General features: G+C 36.4%; 1 protein-coding gene across 1 annotated transcript; it reads left to right on the top strand.

Annotated features, from left to right (window-relative positions):
- The first annotated feature begins 11,712 nt into the window (after positions 1-11,712).
- On the top strand, positions 11,713-20,190 carry fam83c (family with sequence similarity 83 member C). Its single transcript, XM_051897998.1, has 4 exons — positions 11,713-12,431; positions 13,176-13,343; positions 14,237-14,361; positions 16,955-20,190. The coding sequence occupies exons 1-4, from the start codon at positions 11,937-11,939 to the stop codon at positions 17,898-17,900; spliced, it is 1,734 nt and encodes a 577-aa protein (XP_051753958.1). The 5' UTR covers positions 11,713-11,936; the 3' UTR covers positions 17,901-20,190.

Raw genomic sequence — 20,190 nt, 5'->3', positions numbered from 1 at the left:
GCAATTTCTCTGTTTGTCTCTGTAAATGGAAGATCAAGTGTTGCACATTGCATTGTGGGATACTGTATTTCACACAGTATGCATACTATTTCTGCAGTATACTGTACAGTAGCCACACTTTCTCTGCGAGTTAGTAACACCAAGTGTGCTAGCTGATAGTTGTGGGTCAGCTGTAGGGCCGCAGATGGCCAGTGGTTGCTGTAGCAACAGCAGGTGTTTTGTTACGACCTGTTGGCTTCCCATCTGCTTTGCGGCAACTACAGGGTGTTCATCCAAAAAATCTGGTTCCCATCATTGTGGTTATGTTTTTATGTTATAATATTGATGTGACTGACACTTCAATTTTTACTGGTTTTGCATCAACTTGATTAACTGTGTCACCCTGAAGGAAACGACAGAGCAAAGACATTACCTGCTTAAAGGAATGTTCTGGGTTCATTATATTGAATGCTGTTGCTTACCACAGAACATTCTTTGGAAGACAAGGTGACAGTTACTGAAACCGATAAAACACAGCTTGTCACTGCATTTACAGTAACGCATTTGAAGAATGAAGGTCTTGTCATGGAAATCCAGTAACTTCAGATCTATATGCACAATTCTACCTGTGAAGCCACTCACATCAGCAATGCCGATAACAATATTCCCACTTCACAGCTCAAACAACATTCATGTTTGTACAGTATGAAAGAAGAAATATAAGTGCTTTAAAATATATATACACTACCGGTCATAAGTTTGGAATCGGTAAGATTTTTAATGTTTTTAAAAGAAGTTTCGTCTGCTCACCAAAGCTGCATTTATTTAATTAAAAATACAGTAAAAACAGTAATATTGTGAAATATTATTACAATTTAAAATAACTGTTTTCTGTTTGAATATATTTTATAAAGTAATTTATTTCTGTGATCAAAGCTGAATTTTCAGAATCATTACTCCAGTCTTCAGTGTCACATGATCCTTCAGACATCATTCTTATATGCTGATTTGCTGCTCAAGAAACATTTATTATTATTATAATGTTGAAAACACTTTTTTTCAGGATTCCTTGATGAATAGAAAGATCAAAAGAACAGCATTTATCTGAAATACAAAGCTTTTGTAACATTATACACTACCGTTCAAAAGTTTGGGGTCAGTAAGAATTTTTATTGTTATTTTTTTGAAAAGAAATTAAAGAAATTAATACTTTTATTCAGCAAGGATGCATTAAATCGATCAAAAGTGACAGTAAAGACATTTATAATGTTACAAATGATTATATTTCAAATAAACGCTGTTCTTTTGAACTTTCTATTCATCAAAGAATCCTGAAAACAAAATATTGTACACAATAAATGTTTCTTGAGCAGCAAATCAGCATATTAGAATGATTTCTGAAGGATCATGTGTACATATGTACACATCATGTACATATATATATATATATATATATATATATATATGTGTGTGTGTGTGTGTGTGTGTGTGTGTGTGTATATATATATATATATATATATATATATATATATATATATATATAAAATGCATATTTCTGCCTTTAGATTCTCAGGAACGTCTTTCCTCATAGACTTCCAACTGACATTGTCATTTATATTATTGAAAGCGCTTAACTTGTTTTGAATCAAAACAGTGCTATAGTCATTCATTGGAGATGCAGTTTTCTTTTGAGACCACAGAGGGCGCTAAAATTCGACAAAAAGTCTGCTGTGCTGTAGTGCTCTGCGCACAACACACTGAAAACAGTCTTTACCAGTTCAGTGAAGTTTGGAGGGATTATATAATCCTTCATGCCAATGTGGAAAATCCTCATCTTCCCATGTGTTAGCCAGAATGTCACAGCAATTTCTGCAGAAATCTATCAGCTCTTGAACTCACACTGCTGCTGTCGTGATCAGTGTTTGCAGATCTTCAGTTGGTCAGGAGTGTTGACAGATGAATGTGTCATCAAGTATCATGTGCTTGACACATCCATCATACTTGTTTGTAATATCTATCTATCTATCTATCTATCTATCTATCTATCTATCTGTCTATCTATATGTCTGTCTGTATATCATTCTCTCTCTCTCTCTCTCTCTCTCTCTCTCTCTCTCTCTCTCTCTCTCTCTCACTCTCACTCTCACTCTCACTCTCACTCAGGTGCCCGGTTTGTCTGGATCTTCTATAGTGTTTCAGTGGTAGATCATGTTGAAGTTTCTGTGCTGTCACTGGGACAGTGTTAAAACAGATGAGTCAGTGGAGGGTGATAAACACACATAAAGATGTTGTTCAACCTCTCTGACCTCGTCGTCCTGCTCACGTGATGCTGCTGTCACTCTTCTGTTCCCTGAGGGTTGCTCAGAGTCTTTTGTGTGCTAAACTGAGACCAGCTTTAGTGTTTGCTAACAATCAAGTAAGTCTAATTAGTTACTCGAGGTCTATAGCCGTACTGATTTCCTCATGGCTTCTTTGTTTTCTCATAACTGACCTGGATAAACACACGCTGTTGTGTGATCTATAGAGCTTATGACAGACCTAAGACAGGAGAAGAACTGTACATGCAGTTTAACAAGATTGTTCTCGGTGCTGTCATTCCCTGGCAAGCCTTTTCTTAATCACTTGACATCCAGTTGCTTTGTGCTGAATTGTTGTTTTGTAACATCCCTGAGTTTCAGCAGAATTCCCTAATGAACTTCACGCACAGAAGTTTGTTTGTTTTGTGTAAGGAAGTGGTTTAAAATTATTTGAGACACTCCCGTAGGCATTTCTCTTCTAAACACATGACACATTTGCCCTACTTGTTGCCTGATAGGCCTTAAAATAGTGTGGGGTTTTCTTAGTGTCATTAGTGGTGTTTGTTAAGGTGCTCACCCACCTTCAGGTCATTTCTGTAAGACTCCATTGTATATTAAGTATATTTTACTGGATTGCCCTGCTATTATTATCACCAGGCTAAGGTTTAATTCAAAATGTTTTTAATGGATGTCTCGACAGAATAAAATAGAGAATTTCTGTTAAATATCAAATTGAAAAGTTGTGTATAGTTTTACTTTTAAAGGATTAGTTTACTTCAGAATTAAAATTTCCTGATAATTTACCCATCCCCATGTCATCCTAAATGTTTATGTCTGTCTGTCTTCAGTCAAAAAGAAATGAAGGTTTTTGAGGAAAACATTCCAGGATTTTTCTCCATATAGTGGACTTCAGCAGTTACCAACGGGTTGAAGGTCCAAATGTCAGTTTCAATGCAGCTTCAAAGGGCTCTACAGGATCCCAGACGAAGAATAAGGGTCTTATCTAGCGAAACGATCTGCCATTTTCTCAAAACAAAAATAAAAATTATATACTTTTTAACCACAAATGCTCCTCTTGCACTGCTCTATGATGCGCCTCGCATTACGTAATCATGTTGGAAAGGTCAGGTTACGCTGGAAAGTACTGATCCAGTGTCTACAAAGCGAAGGTGCAAAGACTAAGTCAAACGGCCTTTACAAAAAAAGGTAAAACAACGATGTCGGACGATTTTGAAGTTGGAGGAGAAAATGAGATGGAGTTTTTCGCCCTACCGCGGTACTTCCGCCTACATCACACATGACCTTTCCAACGTGATTACGTAATGCGTGGCACATCGCAGAGCTAGTGCAAGACGAGCATTTGTGGTTAAAAAGTATACAAATTTTATTTTTTTAGAAAATGACCGATCGTTTTTCTAGATAAGACCCTTATTCCGCGTCTGGGATCATGTAGAGCCCTTTGAAGCTGCACTGAAACTGACATTTGGACCTTCAACCCGTTGGTAACTGTTGAAGTCCACTATATGGAGAAAAATCCTGGAATGTTTTCCTCAAAAACCTTAATTTCTTTTCGACTGAAGAAAGACATGGGTATATTATCAGGAAATTTTAATTCTGAAGTAAACTAATCTTTTAAACTGTAATATTTCACTAATATATATATATATATATATATATATATATATATATATAATATAACACACACAGGAAATGTTAATAATAATTCCCTAATTCCTTACATTTATATAGCGCTTTTCTGGGCACTCAAAGCGCTTTACATATGAAAGGGGGAATCTCCTCAACCACCACCAATGTGCAGCATCCACCTGGATGATGCGACGGCAGCCATATTGCGTCAGAACGCCCACCACACACCAGCTTATTGGTGGAGAGGAGACAGAGTGATGAAGCCAGTCAGTATATGGGGATGATTAGGAAGCCATGATGGACAGAGGCCAATCTGCAAATGTGGCCAGGATGTTGGGGTTACACCCCTACTCTTTTCAAAGGACATCCTGGGATTTTTAACGACCACAGAGAGTCAGGTCCTCGGTTTAACGTTGTTTAATGTTCAGTTCTACTCAGTAGTGCTCAATGTTAAACAATAGAGTAGAATTAAACTATTGTGCTTGTTTGTTGATGATCCAGAACAGAATGTCACACTTTGCTGTCAGTGTAGTCAGTCGTGTCAACATGAACAACGTGCTCATTAACATTTCCTGTTAATCCACTCAGCAGCCATTAGGCATGTTACCAGCTTTTCTCCTGTATTTTACAGAGCCGAGAATCAGAAGGGCAGAAGGCTTAGGGGTGAGAAAGTGCACAGAAGTAGATCAGCAAGATGCTGCATGCAAGAGCTCCTGTTTTTACATGAATGATTTTCTGTAGGTGTATTCTCCAAATGCCATCTCACTGTGGGAAGAGAAGTATTGAGCTCTGAAGCTTACCAAGCAAAAACGGCCGGTTACACCCATCCAAAATGCTGCCAGAATCTATGGCCTACATTTGATGTGTAATCTGATTGGCTGCTGCTGATTTGAATTGAAGGAAGATGCACTGTTGTTAGGTATGAATAACGCCTCCCTCTCCTACACTGAAAAAAAAAAAAAGTGTGATTGTTTTATTGTATAACAGTAATGTAATGAGAATCAGAAATCAGAATGTCTGTAATGATGCTGCTAATGTCAGATACTGTGGCCTCAGAGAATTTGGATACTTGATCATCATTTAAAAATGCCCGATTGTTATCGTGTTAGATAACATCAGCTATTTTCATAATAGCATACTGTAGCTTTTCCTGTAACAAGGCCTTTTTCCAACAAGTAGCGGTGTAGGGTTGCAAAACGCTTCATTATTGTCCTTTTATTGTGCTTGTAATGCATACCTGCATCATAAAGGTATGTAAATATAATGGATGCTATAATGCATTATCTTTTCATAAATATAACCCATAAAGTATTTCATTTTGGTTGAATGTGTTCTTTCTTTCAAATGCCATTTGAAAGAACTGTGATATTTTGTATCTAATGCAATGACATTTTTAAGTGTGCCGTACTTTCCAAATACTTTTGGGCTGACTGTATGTGTTGCATGTGAAATGATTTTTAAAGGGTAGATGAGAAAGATAAAGCTACTGTAGTATCTTCAAAAGCTGTGTCCTTCTTTCAACAGTCTGCCCGGATTTTTGTTTTTGTTTGTTTACCTGATAATGTAGGCTAGTTGGATGGTTGAGCAAGACTCGGGTGTCTTTGAAGGGTATCTGCTGAGATAAAGCGCTCCCAGTCAACAGTTACAGGGGCGACGCGCTTCACTGACGCTCTTCCTGTGATGACCTTTCCTCAGCCGCACTCGTGAAGGACCTTTGAATCTGCTTTATGGTGGATCACTCACAGCCCTTGAAGTAATGAACAGTTACTTCTCTGAAACAAATGTCTCACGGGGCAGAAAACTGCTTGGCTTGTGGTGCTTTATGGTAAGTGATCCACATGATCCGATTACTAATGGGAAACATAAGTTGAGTTGTACAATTTAGCAGCATGTTTCACTTAGAAGTGGAAAGCAGAATTATAACTTTATTTCATTAGTCCACTTTAGACATTCTACTAACTATAAGTAACTTTGCAACTACATGTCGACTAACTCATTAGAGTATTAGTAGACTGTCTGCTTAATATCTGCTAACACTTTATTTAGATGCTCCCCAACAGACATTCTAGTACTGACTGTAAGTAACTTCGTAACTACATGTCAACTTGTTCTATTAGCCCAAACCCTAACCTAACAGTCCACTAATACTCTAATGAGAGTTAGTTGACATGTAGTTGCAAAGTTACTTATAGTTAGTAGAGTGTCTAAAGTGGACATTCTAATGTCTAAACTAATGAAATAAAGTGTAACCTTATAAATTATCATGACATTGATTGTAATTTATTAATTTAAGTTCAGTCTAAAATGTTGACTAAATATTAAGATTTAAAACTAAATAATAAGATAAAAAACTTTTATTCAGCAAAGATTCATACGGAGCCCAGAATGCGACATGTGTATATATACATCGTTGCCACGAATTAAGAATTTGTTCTCTCATTTTAGTTAATCGTGACCATGATTTACCAATTCGTTCCTTTGTTTTAAGTAAATCGTGTGCATATTATAATAATTCTTTCCCTCGATTTAGTAAATCATGGCCATGTTGTACTATTTCGTCCCCTCGTTTTGATTTAACTAAAACAATGGAATAAATTATTTTGTATGCACGATTTACTTAAAACGAGGGAAGGATTTAGTCAAATGTGCTGAAGTATAAGTCGTGGGAATGATTTTTTTAATTCGTGGCCACTTTATACCATAGTACGCAACGTTGGTAATAATAAGAAATGTTTTTTGAGCAGCAAATCAGCATGATTTCTGAAGGATCATGTGACACTGAAGACTGGAGAAATTATGCTGAAAATTCAGCTTTGCATCACAGGAATAAATTATGTTTGAAAACACATTCAAATGGAAAACAGTTATTTAATATTTCACAATATTATAGTTTTTTTTTTCTGTATTTTTAATCAAATAAATGTAGCCTTGGTGAGCATAAGAGACTTCTTTAAAAAAAAAAAAAAAAAATCTTACCAAATCCAAATTTTTGAACAGTAGTGTACATGTAAATAAACTTGAACTTGGTTGTCAGAGGAAACAATGGGCAGGTGCGTCTCCTCAGACCTGTATTATGCGCCCATGATCCTGCTGAAACAAGTACTTGCTCTTGCTGAAGGCTGTTTTCTGTCTTTTAGCATTAGAGCTTCGCCGTTAAGATTTCAACATCAAAATGACAAGTGTAATCACCCTTCATGATGGATTAAATCAAATTCCTTTAAAAACACAAAGGCGTTTAATACAAAGAATATTCACAGCAGATTGAATGTACGTGTTATATAACCAATATTATATTAAAATATTATGTCTATACTGTAAATATATACAGTATAGAAGGTGAACCAAGGTGAGAATTGTTATTAGTTCCTTTTTTAATAACAGGTTTTTTTCCAATGTATTCACCACTTTTCTTACAAATATGCAGACAGAAAAATCTAATTCTCATAGAAAACAAGATTTGCACAAGTTTCGGTTAAAAAAGTGGTGTTTATCTGTGAGAAACTCACCAGCACAATGTAACAATGTTCTGGGCTGTTGTCAGGGTGTTGCTGTGTGGTTGCAACACTCTTAAAAATAAAGGTTCCAGAAGAGTTTTTTCCACAGAAATGCCATATAAGAATCAGTTTGGGTTCCCCAAAGAACCTTTGAGTGAACAGTTTTTCAAAGAACCAAGTGTAAAGAACATTTTAATAACCTAAAGAATCTTTTGTACAATGGAAAGGTTCCATGAATGTTAAAGGTTCTTCGTGGAACCATAGATGCCAATAAAGAACCTTTATTTTTAAGAGTGTTTAAAAAACCTAACCCAAAGTAAGAGCAATGACACTAATGCTTAATCAGATTAAAATGGTACGTTTAAGCAGACAGTTCACTACAGATTTCTGTGGAGTGTAATGAAAACTCTCTGGAGATGTACAGTATCAATTTTCCTGTTGACACAGTTGGAGCTTTTATCATGTGAAATAGGCATGTGCCTCTGGACAAACCGGCTTTGTTGGTTCTCAAGAGATGATGCAGTTATTGCTGCTCATATTAACATATAATGCATTCATATCTTGTGTATGATAGTGTGAATGATAAGAGTTTTCCATCATGATTGTTAACCTTGGTCAATCCAGATACAGCTGTAAATAAATTGACTCAAATAGTCATGCCAATAATAAACACTTTTATAATGTGATTTGTTGTCGTGTCTGTATTCTGTTGAATTTCTGAGGAACATGTCTGGAAATCCCAACATGACAACGTTACTCAGAAATTCAACAGAATACACACACGACAGCAAACTACATTATAAAAGTGTTTATTATGGGCATGACTACTTGAGTCAGTTTATTTACAGCTGTATCTGGATTGACCAACGTTAACAATCATGACGGAAAACTGCATCATTAAACAATTTAAAGCATCCTTGCTGAATAAAAGTATTAAAGGGGATCTATAATGCCCCTTTCACAAGATGTAATATAAGTCTCTGGTGTCCCCAGAATGTGTTTGTGAAGTTTCAGCTCAAAATACCCCACAGATCATTTATTATAGCTTGTCAAATTTGCCCCTATTTGGGTGTGAGCAAAAACACACTGTTTTGTGTGAGTCCCTTTAAATGCAAATGAGCTGCTGCTCCCGGCCCACTGTCCAAAAGAGGGCGGAGCTTTAACAGCTCGCGCTTTGGTTGCTCAACAACAGCAAAGCTGGAGAATCTCACGCAGCCAAAATGAGGATTGTCAGTAACGGTGTTCAGCCTTACATTGTTCAAACCGGAGTCGACACTGATGGAGAGACTCAGGAAGAAGTTGAATGCAACTGGACATTTCTGAATAGTTAGTGGATAAATTTATGTAGTTGCTGTGGAGTTGATTCAACTCACTAGCATGTTCCGTCATTATTAATCTTTAATCTTTTGTGCAAATCCAGCGTTGAATTGACCCTCGTTTGTGAAGCAGTCCGGCGTAAAATGACGGCATGATAACAACACTCTACTACAACAACTCTTCCTCTTCTCTAAAGCAGCCCGACATGGCCTTTGTTGCATGTTCTCGGGTGCAGAGTTTATGTAAATTTTACAGTTAGTGATGTCACTATCCTGGGAAGAAGGTCATTGTAGTCCCTACCAGCCGTTTGTTGTAGTCCTTAAACAGAGAATTCTTTAAAAGAAAATATCTCCCTTTGTATTGAACTTTGAGCGTCGTAACTTTGCAGATGTTGTTTATGCTCAAACAGCAACATTACACACAAACTAAAGTTAAAAAAGTGAAATCATAATCAACCACCCCTTTAATTTCTTTCAAAAAAATAAAACATTCTTCTCACTCACTTTTGGATCCAGTTGTATGTCTCTGTGTTTAACTCACAAAAGGGCAATATTTTTCTGCCTGAACACTTCTGTTGTTTTATTCATGAGCAAAAATTCAAATTTTGCCCTTCATCAAAGCATGGACAGATAGTCCAGTGTACTGTTGCACATTACAGTGAAACCATTATTCAGACATCCATGTGACTCATGACAAGCATATGATTGTGCCATGTATGCGGTGTGTCCACAATGAGACATCTGAATGATATGACAGTAACAGTCAAAAGTGATTTCTTCATAAAACTGCAGATTAATCTGTTTTATGTGTCATATACACAGCTTCTCTGCACTTTTCAATGTCTACAAGTATCTGAGATGTATTTATAGTCTATAAAGTTGTGGAAAGGCAGCTTGTGTGAATGTTTTCTATGACCTTTAACAGCTTCATCTGAGAGTTTAAATATATTCAGTATTTTGAACAAAGGAAATGCTGTTTGGATGTTGGCTTGTGTCTGTTTCCCCTTTATATGTCATGGAAAAGTTATGATTCATACGGCTGGCCGAGCCTCAGGGTGGCGGCTACCTTAGAAAGACAGGAAGGCCCAAAAATATCTCGCTGTTGGACAATGGAGACAAAAAAAAACACAACAACTGATGTCATTTAGAAGGCAGTTGAGGAGTATAATACAACACATAGAAAGTTTGTCCAGTGTTTGCTCTGAGAATGGTTGCACATTTGCTTAAGACAGCTAGTCAGGAGCCTGTAAAGACCTGCCCTTCAAGTATATCTGCTCTCTGTCGATTTGTGCTCTATAATCATCTCTGCACGTCACTCATGTAAATGAATCGTACAAGTGACATCCTCTGTATTTACTATTCAAATAATGCAGACATGCCTCACAAAAAGCAGAACCGCCATATCAGGAGATCACATGATGTTGTTTTTGTCCTAAACGCCAGTTACTGTTGTTCAGATTAAAGAACTCTAACCAGAGTCAAAAGTCAATTACTTATCAAGCAGTCGAGAGTATTAATTTATGTACTGAAATAATGAAATTCACATCTAAATCAAATATTAATTTTGTCTTAACTTGTATTTTACTAGTAACTTCTTCTTGGCATTTGCCAAGTTATTGACATTCTCTAAAATAGATTTGAGGTTTCAGTTTCGGTCCTGGTTGCTAATGAAAAGTGCTGTGGTGGTGTTTGTCACTATTTCATCTTTTGGGAGAAAATAAAATCAAAAAGACCCTTATTGTATCCTGTATATTGAGACTTTTTACCAAGGCAATTAGTATCACATTCTGTTTACTTATATTCTATCTAACTCAAACTGTACAGTCTGTGAATATATACTATCTAAGCTACAGTAATGAAATCTAGTCATTTTAATCTGCCCACAGTGTGATTAGTGCCAAGTTGAGTACAATAGATTTTTTATCTGTAGACAATTGTTTAATGAAATGCTTCCTAGGCTTGTTTTCTTGTGGCAAGCCATTTTAACATTGTTTTCTTTACAAATAACTAGTATCTAGTGTTGTCAAAAGTACCGACCGCAATACCAAGTCGGCACTGAAATTTTTAAAAATATGACGCTTTGAGCGCTGTTGAGCGGATTCGTAAACACCTCTGATTGGCCTTTGTGTTCACGCCCTCATCAGATATGTCTGTGATTGGCTACAATGATCAACACACGGGAGCATTTGAAAGCACACAGAAGTGTTTGAATTTGAAAGCGGGAGCTCCCGTGTGTATCCGTGTAAGCGCTCGGTGAAGAGTATCATTGATGTCTATTTACAACATGTTTTTGAAGCGCTGATCATTGTAGCCAGTCACAGACATATCTGTTGAGCATGTGAACACAAAGGCCAATCAGAGATGTTTACGAATCCTCTCAACAGCGTCATATTTTTAAAATTTCAGTACCAACTTGGTATCGCTGTCTGTACTTTTGACAACACTACTAGTATCTGTTTTATCATGTTTAATCCTTATACTGAGACAGGCTTCTGATATATTTTAATATTTATCTGCAAATATTATGAGCTTAAAATATATATGAGGAAAAATATATGAGCAAAAATATAATGAGCTTCAAGCTCATTGTTTCTGCCTTAAATTGATACATTGCTTAAATTACTACATTGTTAGCTAACTGTGATCTGTATACGTACATTTCTGAAATTACGTCATTTGGACAGTCACATCTGATATTAGATTACTCTAAATTGTTATGTTGACATGTATTTTCTGTAAAGCTGCTTTGAAATGATATGTATTGTGAAAAGCGCTATACAAATAAATGTGAATTGAATATATTTTATTTTTGATTGATCATTTATTTCCTTTTATATCTTTTATAATTTTATAATAATTATATAAAATAAAAAAAATAAAAGTTAATAAATAAACATTAATAATTACTTATATTATGTTTAGCGTTGGTTTCTATGTTAAAACGGCCTGCCATAGTTTTCTTTCCATATGACGTCAGAGGAGGTGGAGCAGCTGGCTGAACAGGGCAGCCGCAGGTGAGCGCGCAGGTGGAGCGCAGCGTTGAGTTTCCCAGCAGCTCACAACAATACGCGGAGAGGCCTCTGGGAATAACGCACTCCAACTACCATGACACAGAACAAGGTCAGCTTTGGAATACACCAGCTTTAAAAACCGAAAGCTTACTTAAACTTTTTTTGAAACCTAGATTAACACCAGTCGTGGAAATGATCAGTTCAGAGGCTTTGCGTCCGACCCCGAACCCTGCGCGTAAAGGGAAGCTCGCGTCCAGGCTGGAGGAGGTGAAGAACCCCTGGAGAACCGGATCAACACTCGAGCTCAGCCACAATGAAACCGCGCGGCTCGCCACCGACGCGCTCTTGGAACAGGGTGAGAAGGAGTATAAAAAAGTCTTGCATGACGAAAGAGAAGTAAACTTTTTGTCTTCGCTGGAAATACGCTATATCACCGAATATGTGGCCAAAAGTAGTGGCGCGGACAGCGGGATTAATGGAGTGGACATGGAGGAAGACACGATGTCAGAGCTCACTTCAGGGACTTATTTCCCCATGATGTCCGACGAGGAGCCTCCAATGTTGGAACTGGGCTGGCCAGAGGCTTCCAACCGATGTGGACCCACAGAAGCGCAGATATTCTTTCAGAGGGACAAGTCGCAAAATGTCAAAGATCTCATTCGATCACTTATTAGTAAAGCCAAGAAGGTAAGAACAACAGAAACCCACTTATACCATAGGAAAATATACAAAACATTTGGCCAATGCTGTTTCCTTACTTGTGGTTGACAAATATATTTTCCATGGTTTTTTTATTGCTGAGAACAGGAACAGACAGAAAAATAACCATACAACACATGCTATCAACAATAATAAAAGAGTTTTCCATGAAACTTGCATTTCTTTGTATGTGACGTGTGACGTCACACGTAAACAAGATACTTTTTTTGAATTCTTACGTTACATTTGATCAAATTTTACTTACCACAAAATGTGCGTAAGGAATAATTAGACTGAACCCCCAAAAGTCTTTTTCCCCACACATAAACATGTATGAATATTATCGATTTAAATTAATAAATATCGTTTTGATATTTGTATTGCAAGAGAGCACAAGCAGACATATATTTCACAAAAAGATTATTTTAAAACGGCATGCCTACAAAAATGCCTCATAAAAAGAACATGTCATTTAGTTTGATGTTATTTAATGTGGTAGCATTCAGACATTTATAAGTGTGACTTAAATGTTTTTGTATGTGGTTTTAGGTTAGATAACTACTGGAGAATTTGTAATTACATAAAAAGTTGTTACATTAAACATAATGAGCAACTTGAATGCTTGATCATCATCATTATCAGTTATTTTATCACTGAAAACACCTCAAGTTTAAAGTAATCAGTGATGTAGATTTAAAGATTGTGCCCTAACAACTTTTCTTTACAACACAGGTTATTGCAATAGTCATGGATATTTTTACAGACGTGGACTTGTTCTGTGATTTAATGGAGGCCTCCAACAAGCGCCGGGTTCCTGTATATATTCTACTGGATGAGAAGAATCTCTCCCATTTCTTGAGCATGTGCTCAGAACTAGACATCCAGAATTCACACTTGAGTGTAAGTCAAACACTGACACGCTCATAGAAACTGCATTTTGTGTGGTCCAGCTCATGAGTTCTTATCCCTGCACATAATACGCCTTAAGAAAGTTTTCAATGAGATGGGTGTTCTCAGTTTTGTTTCTGAATACATCTGTCAGTCAACAGGATAACATATGTCTTATGTAAGTTGCCTAAAATAAGTCCATTATGTCATTCTGATAAAAAGCAAAATAGCACACATTTTATATTGTTTCAAAAGCATTTTTGTCAAAACAAAACAGCATTTTGTAACATAATAAATGTCTTTACTGTCACTCTTTATCAATTTAATGCATCCTTGCTGAATAAAAGTATACATTTCTTTCAGAAAAAAAAAAATTCTTACTGACCCCAAACTTTTGAATGATAGAGTATAATGTTACAAAAGCTTTCTATTTCAGATAAATGTTGTTCTTTTGAACTTTCTATTCATCAAAGAATCCTGAAGAAAATGTACACAACTATTTTCAACTTTAATAATAATAAGAAATATATCTTGAGCAGCAAATCAGCATATTAGAATGATTTCTGAAGGATCATGTGACACTGAAGACCTGGAGTAATGATGCTGAAAATTCAGCTTTGATCACAGAAATAAATTACAGTTTAAAATATATTCAAATAGAAAATGGTTATTTTAAATTGTAATAATATTTCACAATATTACTGTTTTTACTGTATTTTTGATCAAATAAATGTAGCCTTGGTGAGCATTAGAGACTTGTTTTAAAAACATTAAAAAATCTTGCTGATCCCAAACTTTTGAACGGTAGTGTAGGTGAACCAGAACTCAAATTCAAATTTTATTCAAAATATACCCATGTTTTTAAACTGATTATTTAACATTTATGTAACGCTGCTTTTTTTCAGAATATGCGGATAAGAAGTGTATGTGGAGACACGTATTGCACCAAAAGTGGGAAGAAATTCTCAGGTCAGGTTCAAGAGAAATTCATGATCATTGACTGTGAGGAAGTCATAGCTGGATCCTATAGGTATGTTAATTACGTCATATGTGTTTATTCAAGCATTGTGTAGTGTAGTTTTAAAAAATGCATTATATAATCATAATTTTCACCAAATATCATAATTGCTAAAGTGATATCTACTACAGTAAGTCTTAGTAATTTAAAGAGATCCTTTAAATGATGGTGCTTTAAGAATCATTTTGTTTAAATGTTTTTTTGATGACACTGGTGACTAATACCGAGTTTTACCACAGTGGTAAAAATATGTTAATCTATAAAGGGCTGTAGCAGTAATTTGATACAAGATACAATAATTAACAGCAAAAGATCTGCGTTGTCAGTGTCCGACATACTACACTAACATATGGGTTAGCAGGTACAACGTGTCACAGCAAGAGTTTTGAAAGCCAACTATGCTAGAAGCAACTTGAAATATTTCACAGGAGGAATTCAGTTGCATTGAATTATTCACGTTGAAATACCCGTCAATCCAGGCTTATCTCATTTCAGTCATATCACTCTGTATTATGCAAAGCATTTTAGCGCATGGCAGCGTTTTGGCAGGGAGGTGACAGGACATGCACCTCATGCGCTCCAGCAGACATCTGTAGACTTGAGCAGCTTAGCAATGAAAACATGATGAGTTTGCATTTCTCAGGCACGTGTTAGCATTGGCATTAGCCCTGTTGTAGCCATCAGCTTCCAAGCCTCAGTGGCTAATTTGTGGATTTTTTAGTGAAACTGATGAATTACAAAGGCAATATGTTGTTTTTTAACAATTATTTGGGAGAATATCTCAGACCCAACAAGCAATCTCTGTCTTGCGTGGATTATGTCTAAATGGCTGATCTGCTCCTCAGTTATGATCAGGGCCTAAAACTTTTTGCCACACTTGCCAATGGCCGGTGAATTAGGAATATTTACCAGCCATAAATATTTTTTATAGGCCATGGAAACCAGTGAAAATTCAAAATTTTTTCTCTGTCCTTTGTTGTTTGATTAACATTAAAAACACAGACAGCAGCAGGAATATTAGGCTGCTGTCACTTTAAGAGCGAATACATACTCGTTATTTCCCTATAGCGGCTTATAAATCGCACATTCACAGAAAACACCTTACTTCCGCGTTGAAAAATAAGGTGGATAGACTAAACGCATAATACGTATGTGCATGCTGTCCCGTTTTCACAGATTCGCGTTTTTGCAGTTTACACAGAGATGACAAAGATATTGTTTTCAAAAACTTGCACTTTGAAACCTGTTCTCAAAAGTTTGCATTTTCAGGCCACCAAAACGGCGTTGTCGTGTAAATGAATGGACAAAACGCATAAAAAGTGTTTTAGTTGAAAACGGTGTCGTGTAAACGGCCCCTAAAATACTGCTACTGTAGGCTACACATGCGCTTACTTTCTCAACTGTTTACGTTCACTTAAGACATAACCGACTATGTTTACTAGGATACTTGCTATTTTTTGACATAATATTGTGTGAATTTGTCTGCTCAAGTGCAACAAGATGTGAAAGAGAGCTCAGTTTAGTATTCGCATGCTGTCTGAGACGCAGCTTTCTGCGTGCGCACTTCGGATGTTCGCACACAAAACTTTCCACATAGCGTGCGAGTAACGAAATTAGCTCACATTTGCATCTTCTTCTGCTTGAATATTTAAATGGTCAAGGCATAATCTTTCATGACGTCAACTGTCCCAAGCGTCGTTCACGTTCATGCATTGTTAGAATTCATAAAAATGTTAGTGGCCAACTGGCAATTGACACCATTTCATATACTCACCAACTCTGATTTTCACTCGCATTTGGCCCTTGACGAGTGTTAAATTTTAGGCCCTGATTATGATGATTAGGAATTATTAGTAGGAATGAGTTTGTGTAGGAGTTGTCTTGTTATTTCAGGGATAGTGTGGCCTGTGTAAAACTTTATAGTGTGGATAGTGGGTGAGGCCACACTCGTGTTAAAGGCTTTACCCATATAATAGCCAACAGGGAGTTTTATTTAACTCGAAGTGCACACAGTTCAAAGGGAAATTGCTTGCAAACATAATTCTGTAAAACTAATAATTTAGAGATTTTTGGACTTTTGTAACGGAGAAATAATTAACAGAGATTGATGCATGCTGGGATACAGCTTTCTGTCTTTTGTGCTCTTTTAACCTACAAACCGGAAAAGACTGTGATGATCTAATGCAATGCTTATCACATGCTCCTTTATTTTAGTATCATGCAAGACATTTGAGTAATGCCATAAACAGATGGTTAGCTTGAACACAGTTAAACGCTTGTTATCATAAGTCCCCTGAACCATCCATAAAACTATAATTAAGAATCCAGTTTTAACCTTTTCACCCAGGCTGGATAGAATCTTTAAACCTCGTTTATGAAACCCAAGCAGAACGAATGTTTGTGTGAATTGTAAAAGCATTCAATTAAGTGCAACAATTTATGTAAAAATTATTTTCTGAACAATTTACGGAAATTCGTTCTGCTCATGTTTCATCAATGAATCCCTTTGTGTTGATGGGACATTTTTAAAGTCTAATTTTCTATAAATTGTGCATTTTTCCAAGAACAATTTCAACTTATGCTCTTATGCTCTTTTTCCCTCTAGTTTTACATGGCTTTCCGCTCAGGTCCATAGCAACATGCTAATGCAGTTCTCCGGCCACATTACGGACTGCTTTGATCGTGAATTCCGCTGTATGTATGCAGATTCCCAAATAATAGACCGTTTCCACAATCCAGATGAAGATGATCTACCCGGCTACTCTTACAACATGCCGGCACCAAACTTTGGTTTGGACTTCCTTGCGAACTACAGCAGCAAGGAGAAAGTGTATTCTGAGAACTCCAGTAGCCAATCCAGTAGTAGCGTTTCCAGCATCAAAGCTGCTCCTCCAGGCATGAAACCTGTTTACAAAGTCACGCATGACAAGAAGAACCCGGACATCTCGCAAAAGACTCCTGACTGGAAAGAAGTCACAAATCCAGTGCTTCAAATGCCTCAAGGAACCCACGTCAGAAGAGGTTCTCTTAACGACACCCACCAAAATCAGACGGTTCAGTCCGCTGGGGTGGAATGGGCCAAAGTCGGAGCAGCAGAATACCTACGCACAAACATTGCTGGACAGACATCCAAAATCCAGTCTTTTGGTCTCTACAGTTCTCCAAAACCTCCATCACCAACTCAACAATCTCCAACCGACAACAGGATCTCCCCAAAACATCGACTCCCTGCCCCCTTCCTCAGTAAGTTCACGGAGTTGTTCACCACAAAGGACAAGGACCTTCACCTCCTCCAGAAGAATCCTTCTCATTCTTCTCCGTTTGGCGGGCCAGATCTTTCTCAGAACGAGCCAGAGAGTAAGCAAGTTCCTCCTCCACCAGGCCCCATGCCAATAGACAGGATGGGCCCGGAGAAAGGGATACATCGGCGGGACGAGAAACGCATGACATTAGGTCACAGCAAATTAGACCTTGTCAACCATTACAACAAGTTGAACAAATCCAAGCAGGTATACAGTCGATTTGAGCTAAAGAACAACATGCCTCAGTAATGCTGGGCCTGATTGATCATTCTCTCTGGTCGACTCTTGTACATAGCTTTTATTGTGCAAAGGAATGTACTTTTCTTGGAGTGAGATTGTTGCTTTTTTTTTTTTTTTTACACAAGACTAAAAAAATCAACTAGGAGTGAAAGGTGAGATGTGTGTTTTGAGTGAATTTACATTTTTAATGAATATTAAGTACTTGGTACTAATGCTGCTTTCAAGTTCTTCTGGGAAGTTCCTGGAATCCGTAATCGCGACATGAAGTGATTTTGGTCAGAATAAACTATATGCAATGGGAAACTGCATATCTTTCTTGAAGACAAGAATCTGTAGTGGTAGTTCAACAGCATATCAACATGAAGGGTAAATTAATTGCATGTTTACATATAGAATGTATATTAATTTATGTATGTTATTCATTTAATATTTCCCACCCTTATATATATAAGTCTCTTTAAGGCTCTTCTGCTCATCAAGCTTGCATTTATTTGATCAAAAATAGAGAAAAAAAAAACAGTAATGTTGTAAAATATTATTACAATTTAAAATAATGGTTTTATATTTTAAAAATTTTAAAATATAATTTATTTCTGTGATCAAAGCTTGGAAAATGTTATTATATATATATATATATATAATACACACACACACACACACACACATACATTATATATATATATATATATATATATATAATATAAAATTCCAAGTTCGAATTCAATTCCAAGTTTTTTTCCCGCTGTGATTCTTTAATCCACATGCCTCTAATTCAGACAGTCTGGGCTTAAAGAAGTTTCCCGACTGATGATTACAACAGTTGTGGTGCTCATGTTGTAAATATGATCATTCTTACATGAATTGAAGGCAGCGTTAGTACTTTGTACCAGTACATAGTACTTTTAGAATTTGTTCTGTATATAAAACCTAGTGTATATATGAACCGTTGCTTCATAGGGCATTTTTGTACTCTTAATGTTTTCTATCCGCCACTTTAGCTGGCAAAGCAGATGGTGTTGATTTAAAAGTAGCCACACTGTCTGACACTAAGTATTACCCTTGGATAGCATCATTCAGGAGGTTACACGTGTAGTCTTCCAAACGTTCTCATGTGTTTATACTAAAATGTGATTCTTGTCACTTAAGACATGCATTTAGAGACTCTAAAATGCACTTTGGGTAATGTTGCAATTAGCTGCTTAACTACTATAAAGTACTGTATTACTTCAATGAAGCCTATAGTATAGACTCACTGCATCTCAGTGTGTCTCTGATGCAATAGAAGTTAATTGCAAGGAAAACATGATTTACATTATTATTTTATTAAAACAGGTAAGCTTTTCCATCTTTTGATATTTACTAATGTTAATGGAGCTAATTTCTGTGTAGAAGTGTTTGCGACAGCTTACACTGAATGCTTGATAGCGTTTGATCATTGTCACTTAATATGCATCTTTGACAAATCTATAGATACATTTTTAATCTACAAGCTTTTTTATCCAACAAGTAGGAGATACTGTGAATAGGTGAGCTTGAAAAGATGATGTTAAAGTTTCCTTGTAGACCTGATTCAGAAACAGCTCCGGTCACCAGACACCTTCATATACAGAAGACGTGGCTGAGAAACCCGAGATCTAGAGTAAAGGTACAAAAGCTTGTAAAGTAGTGCCGATCCAAGGTCAGGTTTTACCTTTCATATCCACAACAAGTAAACATAAATATGTGATTGATAGGGGCAGATCCCATTTTAATGTGTTTAAACATGATTACATATTACTGGTAAAGTGCTAACTTTTGCCACTCAAGCCAATACCTGCCGATCCACCTGCCGAGCACTAACTTGAAATGTAAGGCCTTGAACTTACTAGTGCATTCCTAGTAATGTAGTCAGTGCCTACAATAGTTTTTCATTATTTTTTGCTCACCTTTTTGTCTTGGTAGTGCCTTCCAGTGACTTGCTTTTTTTGTTTGCCTTTTTTATGTGTTGTTTGCATTTTATGTACATATGAAAATCAAATATTATAAAATGTGATCTATTAACATAACCGTGTTTGGGAGTTTTAGATGTGTAACATACTTTTACAACTGCAGATTTTTACATGTAATCTGTTACATGTGACTTGCATAACTTTTCCAACAGTGTTACCAAAGACTACCATAAATCAATAAAGTTTATGTTTCTCTTTTTTTCAAAGCAGATTTTGTAAGCGTAGTAACAAATAGCATTCCAGTATGTATTTTAAAGAGGCAAAAATGTAAACTGTTTTGAAATTCATACACTAAAAAAAAATTATTTTCA

The sequence above is a fragment of the Ctenopharyngodon idella genome, chromosome 6 (genome assembly GCF_019924925.1).
Source record: "Ctenopharyngodon idella isolate HZGC_01 chromosome 6, HZGC01, whole genome shotgun sequence".
In the NCBI taxonomy this organism is placed as follows: domain Eukaryota; kingdom Metazoa; phylum Chordata; class Actinopteri; order Cypriniformes; family Xenocyprididae; genus Ctenopharyngodon; species Ctenopharyngodon idella.
The sequence above is the reverse complement of the archived record's forward strand: the minus strand, read 5'-3'. Positions and strand labels throughout refer to the sequence as shown.